An 11,556-nucleotide genomic window follows, 5' to 3' on the forward strand; every position below is an offset into this window, starting at 1 on the left:
TCAACTACACCCGTTTATCCTTTCACGATCGCGCGCGATGTCGCAAAATCGTTCGGCGACAAGAATCACTCTATCCTGCTTTTTTTTACCCTTCTAACCTACGCTCTTACGTAAGTCCAAGCTTGCAGAGTTGACTTTTATTGAAGAGGTAACGATATAAATCAATTTTATCACGATCGACGACTTTTCTCGTATCACCAATCGTAAGATTGCACACAGTCGATCCACTTCAACTCATTATTCACAGCTCTTACCTTTCTAATTTCTTCGAGCTGCAGTACATCGGCCGATAAATAATCGTTCAGAAAATGATAAAATGCAGGCGAACGGTTTTGCATAAAATACCATCGAAGTGAAAGCACTTTACCCGAGGGGAGATTTGACATCGACCTTGTGATAGTTTCACTTGCTTTATGGGGTGCGCAGGAAAGTGTGAAGATTTTTTCCCCCCGAGACGTCGCCATGGTACGTATCATTTAGTTCGAAAAATCACCCGGATTTCTAACACAATTTTCTGCTCCGCAGACAACAGAGCGGGCTAAAAACTGGCGATAGTGTCTTACCCGTGTGATTGTGTCAACACCGGTGTTCACCGTTAATTTCTACGACCCACCGACACGCTGTTTCCACTTTCAATTTCCTGCACATGTTGCGTTTAAACCATGATAGATCCAATTCGTGATAGAACCTACACGTCAACTGCACAATGTGTATCGCGGCCACTGCCTCCGACTTTCACCAGAAATGATAGCTGGAAAGCAATTAGAGACAAATTTTTTTACAGCTCTTTCGATCTACGACACCGCCGGGAATAATATGCTCGAGTAATTTCCCGGGAACTATGACCAATGAATATCGGCCGGGTAATTACACTTCCCCGGAGCTCGCGGGAGCACGTTCTCGCTGCATTAATTACCAAGTTCATTAAAGTTCCCTTAAAATTCGTTTAACCACACGTAAGGTGCGCATCGTCGGCAAATGTTCAGCCGCGTTTCCCGAGATTCATAGGCAACATACCGTAGGAATCAGTGGTTGCCTGATGGCATTCGTTAAACGAGAGAATTAATTAACGTTTCCCTTTGCAGGTTATTACTAGGAGGATTACGATCTCGAGGCTGGTGACAGTAATTAACCGCACGAAACTCGGCGGAGGTATGAATTAACGAGGAGCCAGGTCGTTGACACGCCGCTTGAGCATCGACGATCAGGGGAGAGTCACGGAGATTTGACTCGGTTTTTCTCGACATGCTTTTTGTCAGTCATAGAAAAGCTAAACCCATTCGGCTGTCTCGCATCGCTAATCGCTGGATATAAAAGATCACGAGGTCCGAGTCGCGGCCAGTTAAGAAGGAACGTCCGTCTTGTGTCGATAGAGACGGTGCAATGCTGGTACGTGTTTCCAGGAATCTGTTAAAATTGTATTTAGTGAATTCAGTGAAGGAACGATATTTCAATATGTAACGTGTCTGAATGGTTCGATATGTTGCAGAGTTTTTCACCTATCCTATTTATATGGGCGCTGAACTCAGTCGGAGGAGCGGAACATCATCTCTACGTACCAAGATTCGTGAAATTGAAAAGAGGTATCGTCGATACTGGCCATGCTCCTCAAGTCTACAAGTTTCACGGTCCAAAGTCCTTATCCTACAAGGATGCGAAAATTATTCCTCAAGAATCGTTGATTGGAGGTAGCAGCTCGTCGATTCTTGGAGATTTTAAACCGTCGGTACCGTATACCAGCCTGCCAGAGTCTCAAAGTAGCGAGCAACTCTCGCCGTACTCTGACAGCCTATATACCATGTCTGCTGGATATAAAATCGCGAACGACAATACTGCGAAACCACTGATACAAACTGGTAAGTATCTCTAAAAAAAAGAAAAAGGTTAAGTAGGACAATCTGGAACTTTCTAATTATATTTTGTTTTCCAGGTCTCCAAGTTCCACTGTACAAGACAAATTATCCCTTACCGAAAGCCACGGTGTCCCAAATGTACGCGCCCGCGTTGCAAAGTAAAAAAGCTCCCTTGCAAATTTTCCAAATGCAGAAGGGTCAAGAGTTTCCCGGATATTTATCCAGCTTTCAGAGACAGCCGCTCGTACTGAACCCCGGGAATCACCAGTTCAATTACCCGGGTAGAACACCGAAGGTGAACAACGTGCAGCTAAGCGCACCGTTTCTGTCGCCTCTTTCCAGTTTCCAGGGTGAAGTGGTCCCAATTTCGACGGCGACCAACAACCCGCAATTTCCGCAGTACAAAGGTGCTGCAGTAGAACTTTATCCAGCTGTTGGCGGTTTTTCGACGGTGGCTTATCAGCCCCTTCAGGCACAGCCACAGTTGCACTTCGCGCATGGAAATGTTCAGCATGTGCAACCTGTTGAGAATCCTCGTCATTCGAAGCCGGTGCAGGAAATTCGTTCCGATGTGGAGATTATCAATAGAAAGAAACCGGCGAGGCCACCTCCTAAGGAAGACGACGACGACGATGAAGATGATGATGGTGATGATGAAGGTTCGTGATATATCTGCTTTTCTTGAGGAGTGTGAGTCTAGAGGAGAAGGATTTGCAAAAGTCTAAGTCTCAATTTTGACAATTTCTCAAGAAGAGGTCTGTTACACGGACTTTTACCGAGTCTACTACGCTCGCTATTGATGAAGGCAGATAATAATTCAGAAGATAAACGCAGGCCGCAATTTTAAGTTAAATATCTCGTAAACAATTGACCGTTAGCCCTCAAAACCGAGTACCGCTAGCTTCCGAAGCTCTATCATTGGGCAAAAGCTGATTAAAAAGTCGGTGTAACACCTCGAAATTTCTCCTCGCAGGACTGCTCGCTTCCTCGAGCCGTCAGCCTTCTTCCCTGTGCCTACATCGCGGCCAAAAACCTCAAAAGTACCGAGTACCATTAGCTTCAGAATTCGGAGCTCTATCATTGGGCAAAAACTCGTTAAAAAGTCGGCGTTACACCTCGAAATCTCTCTTTGTAGGGGCCTACATCGCGGCCAGAAACAAACGCGCTTTTTTCGATAGTCTTAGCTTTGTCTACTTTTCGCTGTCTGCTTTATCCACGCAACAGTCTTCGGCTTCAGCCTGAAGCCTTCCAAGGGCTAATTTCAATTTGAAATACCAATGTGATTTTGTCGAACAGGTTACAGACCGCGTGGAAAGCAATACGAGGGAAATTCGGAGGACGACGACAACTATGAAACTAAATCAGGAAGTTTCTTTAAAACATCAACGACCGAAGGAGATTTCAAGCCTTCCACGTCGTTTCCGTTCAAGCAGTACGACGAGAAATTCGGCAAGTATTCGAAACAGAGCCGGGATGAAGGAACCGACGAGAAACCATACTCCAAGTATCATAGTTATTCCTCGTCGAACGACGACAGTGACGATGAACAAGTGTCGTCAGGCAAATATCACGCAGAGGACACTTCCTCCAAACCGTTTTACAATAGGCAAGAAGACGACGAAGACGATGAACACGGTTACGAAAAACAGAGGACCGACGAGAGTTCTGATAACACGCAGGGGTCTAAATACTTTGACAAGGATTTTGACGAAGACTTTGAAGCATCCTACAGGAGGGAATCACCGAAGCAAAGTACGTACTGTTTCTTAAAAATCAGATAGTAATTAAGAATAGTAAAGAGATTTATGGATTTAGGGTACGGCCACGTGAAAGAAGTTCCAGAGGTGGAATATGGATCGAGATCATTCAGAAGAAACAAGGACAATTACGAATCTGACGAGCCATCCGGCGAAAGAAGTCGGACAAATGCTAAATACCGCAACAATTTTCAGAATTTCAAGGACAACGAAGGACACAATTCTGATATTCTAATAAGTGCAATACCCGAAACGATATACAAGGAATCCTTTGGATACAAATTACCTCAGGGAAACGATAAATTCTAGACCGTGTAACTTAAGAACGAATTGAGATGCATATATCGAGGCTTGGATGTAATTAGATGTAATTTATCCGACATGTTGTCACGCTATTTATATTGTTACGTCTGTTTTGTATATACACGAGTTCAACATAAAATTGCGTTGTGAATGGAGCAGTGCTAGGTATACTATATGTATATTCGGTCGTTGCATTACCATACAAAGACAAATACCCTTTTCGTTCGGAACGATTACAGGCGGCCGCGTAAAAGGAGCTCTTTCACGAACGTTATTCGCGTCGTCGATCAAACGAACCGAGGAATGTAATTCACCGGAAGTATGCGAAATATAATTAGCTCTCGATGATTTTCTCCGCGCGAAGATAACATAGTCATCGCAGCCCATCAATTTCCGAGATAGCGAACCCGGAGTTCTTCCGCGGAGTAGATTGTACGGCACCGGTATGGCAGAAAATTGTCATTAGACAATAAAGACCTATCATTCCGCCACGGTATTCGAATTTTTACATTCCCCCTAATGAACTTAATTAATTTTGTCATTACACCGGGCGATAGGGCATTCTCCTGCAATTCTATCGGTATATATACCCCAGGACGGAGTTGGAGGATTCAGTATCACCGACAACATCATCCATAACTCCCTCAAGATGAAGATCGCCTGCGAGGTAACGTGTCATTTCGAATTCCGAAACTTTTCTCCTAACAGAAAATCCATTAAACCGGTATCTCTCGTCGAAATATTTGCAGACCTTTATTGCGCTTCTTCTGGCAAGCATTGTGGAGTCGAAGTTGCAAACGAAAAAAGAGAAACGCGGGGTAGCAATACTGGGTCCATCTAGCTACGACTTCTTTGGAGCGGCGCCAATTTTTTCCGCTCCTTCCTGGCAGCCGACCAGCTTCGGATCTGCTCCATGGAGCCCTTCTGGAGTACCTGATATCCCTTTGACGCAGGTTCAAGTTCAGGCCACTCACGATGTTGCTATTCAGGTACAATAGCCGGTCAAGTGTACTTTTTCGTGTGTACCTTTATTTTATCTCGACCTCAGGCTTTGAAAGACCCGTCTTCTGGCACACCGAGCATCGCCTACCCTCCAGACGTACTAAAAGCCATTCAACAGGCCAAGGAAGCGAATCAGAATGTAAATTCGGCCCAACAGAAGGTCGCGGAGGCTAAACACGCTGCTGTCGTTCAACAGAAGGTCGCTCTCGCGAAAGAAGCTGCAGCAAGGGAGGCTGCAGCCAGGTAAATTCATCTCTCGCGATAATACCTGGAACAGTCGATGCCAATTAATTAAGCACATTGTTTTGCTACGGATGCAGATCCCAGGAGATCTCCTCAACTGCCGAAACTGAAGCCAGAGCGAGTGCGAAGCAATTAGTCGCTCTGCAACAGAGATTGGCGTCCCTCAAGGATGCAGTTGCAGCGGCTCAACGAGTGGCTGCAGCCAGGGAAGCGGCTGCAGCTGCTGCGATTCAGAGGAACGCCGCTGAGACTGCAGCCCAGTTGCAGAAGCAGGACGTCGATAAACAGATCAGTCAAAGCGAACAGGAAGCAAAGGTAGGAATAAGTTTTACAACGAAGCGGACTCGATACGCTCAGATTGGATTATTAATCTTTTAGGAGAAGGACATAATCGCTGCGAAGGAAAATGCAGTAGCGAACGCGGTGCAACTTGCGGCACTGCAGAAGTCGTCCCATCATCCTTGGGGTCGATAATCCCTCGCATGTTTGTAAAATCTTGTAGTTATGGTGATGGTGTCTTTCACATTTGTTGCAAATAAAGTTTGTTAGTTTTGTTTTTTCACAAAATCTGCTCATTAATCAAACCAACACGCGGCGAGTAGAAAGTGCCACGTGCGCTTTCACCAGCAGACACGCATTGTATCGCAGCCTCTACTAACAGATACGCGCACATCTCGTGTTAGCCTCTACCGCCATTCATTACGTTTAATCAGCTTCCCAGACCGAAAGAAGCAAACAAACGCTTCCTGTGTCATCAAACGCTACATCGATCCGCGGTAGAGGGATTATCTAACAGCCCAGTGATCGTGACACACTTGCCGGTCGCGATCGTCGCCGCGACAAATGGATCGTTAAAAGTCGTAGTCGCTTCCTTTCACGGCACCGCCTGTACCCGTTCAATTCCCTTTCGAAATTCCCCTGTTTCCTGGATCCAATTTGAAACAATGGCACCGTAGTTTGTCGCACGTTCGCGAGAGCTGCCAGTGAAAGTGACGGTGATTCGTTCCACGGGGAAACAGTATCGACGGTCAAAGAATGCGATATCTGTAACGTGTCCAGTTACGTGCAACACAACGCCCAGCATCAGGAGAACGACCGAGTTGGATAAACTCTACGTGATCCCTCTCGGAATCCTTTCACTTACCTCTTCTCCTTGACCATCCGTACTATCCCCTTTCTACCCGGGTCCTGTGGTTCCCCTCGTGATTCCGCCCGCTTCTACGAATCACAGGTAATTACGTGGGAAGAAAGTCGTTCGATCAAAGTCGTTCTTTCCTAGCCCGGTGGCTCCTATGTTCGCTCCCTAACAGACAACGACCCTTTCGCTATTTAAGTGAGAGGCTCTCGTCAAGGGATTCTGACCGAATTTCATAATTACTTTATTTTCACTTTAGGGCTTTCGTTACTTTAGAGTAAGTGCATATGTGTACATATTTTTAAGTTGAGTTTATTCATGTTGAGTTGAGAAGATGCTCGATTCGGTAATTGGTTTTCATTCGCCTCGACCAATGCCAAGGCGCGCGACCCTCGGTTCAGCCTGCTTTGCCAATAGGCTGGTATGTAAGCTGCGCTCAGGTAAACACGACTATTATAACCAGGCAACACTCCTCCTTTCACACCGGACCAGCCAATACTTTCATCGATGCTGCTTTTTTTTCGATCTACTCGCTTTTTGCCTTTTACCTCACCCAGTTTTATTTGCTTTCCTTTCTTATTGCGTGAAAGATTCCACGACTCTCACTGAAACTGGCCGTAACTCAAATTTTTCAAACACCCGCCGTAACGAAAGTGTCCCCTCCCCCTAAAAATACGTTTCACAAAATTAAAGATGTTAATCGGGAACGTGTACCTTTACTATTCGTAGCTCTCGTAGAAAATCCGTAATTTATTCGAACGAAACAAATTCTAAATAGGTAATTGCTTATAACGAGGCTGGATAACCACGAAGGTGTTCGCTCGGTGATCGTTTTAACTTCTTTAGAAGTAGACCGTTACGGTTGACTTTCCCGCGAGAATTTTATTGCCGGTGACATCGCAAAATAGGGCAAAACGGAAGAAAGAGATCCCCGAGTAGGAAAGGAAATCACTTTCGACGCCGGTTCAGTCGAGAGAATCACGGACGGTCCGCATGGGCGTTCACCACGTTCACCGCGTTCTACGTTAGTTGGCAAAACTGACGGTGCATTCGGTCAGTGTTTCTCGAGGAAGATCGACCTTCTGGTCCTCCAAGCTTATGGAAACATTAATCGCGCGTTATTGTCGAGAAGAAGCTATTTCACCTGGAGACACTTTGTTTTCTTCCAAGCTATGCTAGATAACATACAAAGATCGATGTATATCTGTAACCGAAGAAGTAAAAACACATCGTTACACGCAATGCGTAAGAGGGAAAGCTCGACGTCTCGACGTCGGCTGAACGAACCTGGAAGATCCGTTACAGCGGTGATCGGTCGTAACTTCTAATTTCCTCGGGATCGAGATCGTTTACCAATCGGCACCTACGATTCGATCACGGTGACACTGAAAGTTAGTTCTCGTCTAGCTGGTAGAACGGTGTCAAGTTTCGACGCGTATTCGCATAGGTGTATTTCCTATGTTTTTGTGTAGGATAGTGTCGAGCATGCAAGTCCGGTTTCCAAGAGAGAGATCATCCACGCTTGTGTCTCGAACGGGAGAGGGAGCAAGCGTATAAGAAGGATCGGTCCATCGGCAAGCACGCGCAGTATCCGTATTCGTTTCTTCATCCACTAGCTCATTAGTAGTCGAAAAATGTTCTCTTGGTTCTCCGTAAGTAAATGGCCAAAGAGATTCTACGGATACGTACATACGTAGGTTGTTGAGGGAACCGGTGAATCGTCGGACAAATGTTGCATCTACAAAATTTCCGGAAGTTTCGAAAGAGTATCGAACGACTGGTGAATAGTGATTATATCGGTGGATCGATTCTGCATTCACGATGGCTCGTAAAACCGCGAGTATCGCGAATCGTTTAAACTCGCACTTGAAAACGGAGTTACGATCGTAATAAAGGGGATCTATCGCCGCGAATAAGTGATTTACTGCTTATTAGTTGACCGCGTTTAGAAAGCACCAATTGAGTAAACCTGACAATACCGATTTCCCTCATCTCTGCCCTCTTTACTTCTCCATGATCGTTCGAAGCTTTAGATTAAACAATTGAACCACGTTTCAGGTAATCGTAGCGTGCCTGGTAGCCAAATCCGCGGTGGCAAGTATCGAAGGTGAATCCGAGGGTTGGCAAGGGTAAAGAATTATTCTTAACTTCCTCAGATCTCGACAAATTCAAATATTCACCTAAATTCAATAAAATTTAACAAACAGAGTATCCGGAGGCGGAGGCGGAGGCTACGGTTCAGCTCATGGGATTGATTTAGGACACTTGTCAGGTGGAGGTCTCCACGAAGGGATATCTAGTTATGGCTCCTATGGGGGCGGTGGAATCGATCACGGTTTGCACGGAGGACACGTTCAACACCACTACGCTCCTGCCGTGCCTGTGAGCGAGCACGTGGAAATTACGAAACCTGTACCCATACCCGTTGTCAAAAACGTCGGTAAGTTTGCCCCATTAATTACCACACCGACGTTAATTACCGTTATAAGACTGTTACGTAAACTTATTCGAACAACGATCGCTGTCGATGTCGTAACCACGTTGGTATCCCTAAATCGAACCTCTCGTCTCCTCTTAACGAATCTCTCCGAAACAGTCACCTTAATTAAGATATTCCCTGTGAACACAGGTGTGCCAGTTGCACAGCCTGTCGCTATAGGTGTACCACATCCAGTCGCCGTGGGTGTACCGCAGCCGTATCCAGTTCACGTGCCAGTCGCGAAGCCGGTAGCTATCCCTGTTGTGAAGACCGTGGCAATTCCAATCGAGAAGAGGGTCCCGTACCCGGTGGAGAAGATAATACCTGTCCCGGTGGAGAAGCACGTGCCCATCCCGGTAGAGAAGCACATACCTGTGCCCGTGGAGAAGCCGTACCCGATTCACGTGCCGGTCTACAAGCACGTGTTCCATCGGGTCAAGTCTTACGGTCACGGATGGAGCCATTAGACGTCGTTGCATCACGATGCTTTCAGGGTTCTACATCTACGGAAAAGAGGGAAACGAGCGTAACTTCTGCGTGTTCGTAAGACGCTACACGCTGGAAGATATCGGTTTCGTTTCCTCGAACGATTTTGATATGATGCTACTCATCTTTACGAGGAGGACATGCGTGTCAATAGAAGAAACCGACGAAACGTCGAATGCAGAGACGTTGTTCGACCAGGCTATTGAGATTTATTTATGGTTGTTCTTTGTTCTGTTACTGCGTTACCAAATAAAATGTTAATTAACAAGTATCACGTCTATATACGATCCACCCTCTTCCTCCCCCGGGAATTAGAATGCGTAGGCTGAGAGCTATCTGTCTTAATTAAGATTAGGAGGTAATGGGTGCTGTTTTCAACACGTGAGAAAACTCCATCTATTGTCTTCTTTCGAAGTGACTCGATTAATAAAGGAGGCGGACTTACAGTCCAGTTCCTTGTAGCAGTCGAAGTGTAACACTATCGTGTGCATGTATAATCCTGGATAGAAAAGTTGTTACGGAACGAGTAATCGATGGTTGTCGATCGACGCGACACAACTCGTTCTTTTTCCTATCAACCTCGGTGCATTGTGTGCGGGGTTCTTGTACTTTTCTCTTCTTCTTTTTTTTTCAGATTGCGGAGAGCAGTTCCGTTAAACGGTCGCGCTGATTTCCGAGATAGTGGTTGCATTTAAGTCACGAATTCCACTGTATCTCGACGGTCTTCTAATTATCATAATTTTCTGGGTAGTAAGTATCAGATAGCGCGCGGTTCGTGCCTAGACGCGGTCTTCGCGGGCTTCGTTATGCTCTCTCCACAAGCCTGGTTAAGTACAAAGGTGCGTGAGTTACTTGACTCATGTCTCGGATATCGCTGCACGCGACCGTTAGTCGCCTATTTGTCGCGTAACGCGACCGTTTTCTATAGCATTTCACAGAACTGGTCTACCGAAAGTCTCTCTCCCTCTAACGAAACGCTGAAACGAATTCATCACGGGAGACGTAAATTTGTCGCGGAATAGAAAGGAGATAATGGCAGGTAGGCAGCGGCGGTGGTTCGTGAATGGTTAATAACAAAAAAGTACGATCGTGTCTCGTTTGGAGAAACGTATGACAAAGTAAGAGAAAAAAGGAAGGCTAGCAAGTGTGTTCGAAAGACGATACTTTCTTAATGCGTTGAAAATGCATCGTCAAATGCTCGTGTCACTACGAAATTCATTTCCATTAGGAAGATGGCAAATTGAAATCCCCTGTTCTACTTAGGTATAATCGTCGTATCCTCGGTGAAACTCTTTCATTCATTAGGTGATCAGAAACTTTTACACGTACTCCCGAGGGCCACGCGATCCTCTACGGTCGATTCTGTCAAGTTCATTCTCTGCGAGAGACTTGAAAAGGAAAGCAGTGGTAATTGCTCAATAAAGCAGTCATTCAGTCGGCTCGTATTTCTATTCACGTGTGCAAATGATAGAGGCGCGAAGATACGAAGGCAACGAACTGAGACGAGCCGTGTTCAGGAATCCGCGAGTTTCCGTGATCCTTGAATATACCATTGACGTAATGGTAGGAGAACCAGCCGGCGGTAGATCGAAGATGAAAATTGGCCGCGCACGCGGGCGCTCACCTTCGAATAGAGCAGAGAAAATGTCCGATTCGCACGGTATCAGCGAATTCGCAAAGCTGGCCAATAGTTATCACGCGTCCCCCAGAACGAATGCCCGTGAAACAATTGCTCTAGCCAGCCTCGATCCGTTGCAACGAGCCAGTGGACTAAACTACATCGTCGACAGTGAAAGGCTCGACGGTATATTAAGACGAGCAATGAGCAAAGATGTATCAGTTGCCGAAGAAACTTCTACAACCAGCAACCAGGCGCATAGCAAACATGTGTTCGAACATGAACAAAATCGTGAGTATAGTTTTCACACGCGACTCGCGTTTTCCCAGAGCAAATATAAATATTTTCAAAACAATTCTTCCATTTCTCTTCGCCTGAAAACTGTTCGTCCTTTCGATTGTTACTTTTTCTAATTTACCACACTTTGCTTCGTCTTACAATGTAACATAAACTTTTCTCTCTTTTCTTCAATATTCACGAATACACCAACTATATACAATACTTCCTTTCAAGTGCACCGTGCTGCACTCAGCGAAGGTTTCGAATGTGCATTCACTTCGTGAACTTTACCTTCAACTTACGTAGGTGCTACTTTCTCTGGTGTCCTTGGCCGCGGCCGCGCCGGTGATCGTGCAGCAGGATCAGAACGAGCATTTGCCTCAGCTTTACGGAGGTTTCCA

General features: G+C 45.8%; 4 protein-coding genes across 4 annotated transcripts in view; all 4 read left to right on the forward strand.

Annotated features, from left to right (window-relative positions):
- The first annotated feature begins 1,383 nt into the window (after positions 1-1,383).
- On the forward strand, positions 1,384-3,919 carry LOC108580249. The gene is made up of 5 exons (XM_017943960.1): positions 1,384-1,389; positions 1,490-1,856; positions 1,931-2,512; positions 3,150-3,605; positions 3,669-3,919. Exons 1-5 carry the CDS (start codon positions 1,384-1,386, stop codon positions 3,917-3,919), a joined length of 1,662 nt encoding a protein of 553 aa, XP_017799449.1.
- Positions 3,920-4,562: 643 nt separating this feature from the next.
- Positions 4,563-5,632, forward strand: LOC108580250. Its single transcript, XM_017943961.1, has 5 exons — positions 4,563-4,580; positions 4,663-4,902; positions 4,962-5,158; positions 5,236-5,473; positions 5,537-5,632. Exons 1-5 carry the CDS (start codon positions 4,563-4,565, stop codon positions 5,630-5,632), a joined length of 789 nt encoding a protein of 262 aa, XP_017799450.1.
- Positions 5,633-7,927: 2,295 nt separating this feature from the next.
- Positions 7,928-9,239, forward strand: LOC108580251 (zinc finger protein 512B-like). The gene is made up of 4 exons (XM_017943962.1): positions 7,928-7,945; positions 8,352-8,422; positions 8,501-8,733; positions 8,923-9,239. The coding sequence occupies exons 1-4, from the start codon at positions 7,928-7,930 to the stop codon at positions 9,237-9,239; spliced, it is 639 nt and encodes a 212-aa protein (XP_017799451.1).
- A 1,916-nt stretch (positions 9,240-11,155) lies between these two features.
- The window catches only part of LOC108580252 (ATP-dependent RNA helicase DBP2-like), a 1,242-nt gene continuing 841 nt past the window's right edge, over positions 11,156-11,556 (forward strand). The window contains exons 1-2 of the mRNA XM_017943963.1: positions 11,156-11,167; positions 11,462-11,549. Coding sequence (XP_017799452.1) covers positions 11,156-11,167; positions 11,462-11,549 — 100 coding nt within the window. The remainder of the gene's footprint in view (positions 11,168-11,461; positions 11,550-11,556) is intronic.

The sequence above is a fragment of the Habropoda laboriosa genome, unplaced genomic scaffold (genome assembly GCF_001263275.1).
Source record: "Habropoda laboriosa isolate 0110345459 unplaced genomic scaffold, ASM126327v1 scaffold9, whole genome shotgun sequence".
Taxonomy (NCBI): Eukaryota; Metazoa; Arthropoda; class Insecta; order Hymenoptera; family Apidae; genus Habropoda; species Habropoda laboriosa.

Excerpts from the sequence above, each read along its gene's own strand:
- LOC108580249 (XM_017943960.1), top strand. Across the intron at positions 1,857-1,930 it reads GAAACCACTGATACAAACTG|GTCTCCAAGTTCCACTGTAC; the intron begins GTAAGTATCTCT and ends TTTGTTTTCCAG. Across the intron at positions 2,513-3,149 it reads TGATGATGGTGATGATGAAG|GTTACAGACCGCGTGGAAAG; the intron begins GTTCGTGATATA and ends TTTGTCGAACAG.
- LOC108580251 (XM_017943962.1), top strand. Across the intron at positions 8,423-8,500 it reads GAATCCGAGGGTTGGCAAGG|AGTATCCGGAGGCGGAGGCG; the intron begins GTAAAGAATTAT and ends TTTAACAAACAG. Across the intron at positions 8,734-8,922 it reads ACCCGTTGTCAAAAACGTCG|GTGTGCCAGTTGCACAGCCT; the intron begins GTAAGTTTGCCC and ends CTGTGAACACAG.
- LOC108580250 (XM_017943961.1), top strand. Across the intron at positions 5,159-5,235 it reads GCAAGGGAGGCTGCAGCCAG|ATCCCAGGAGATCTCCTCAA; the intron begins GTAAATTCATCT and ends CTACGGATGCAG. Across the intron at positions 5,474-5,536 it reads AAAGCGAACAGGAAGCAAAG|GAGAAGGACATAATCGCTGC; the intron begins GTAGGAATAAGT and ends TTAATCTTTTAG.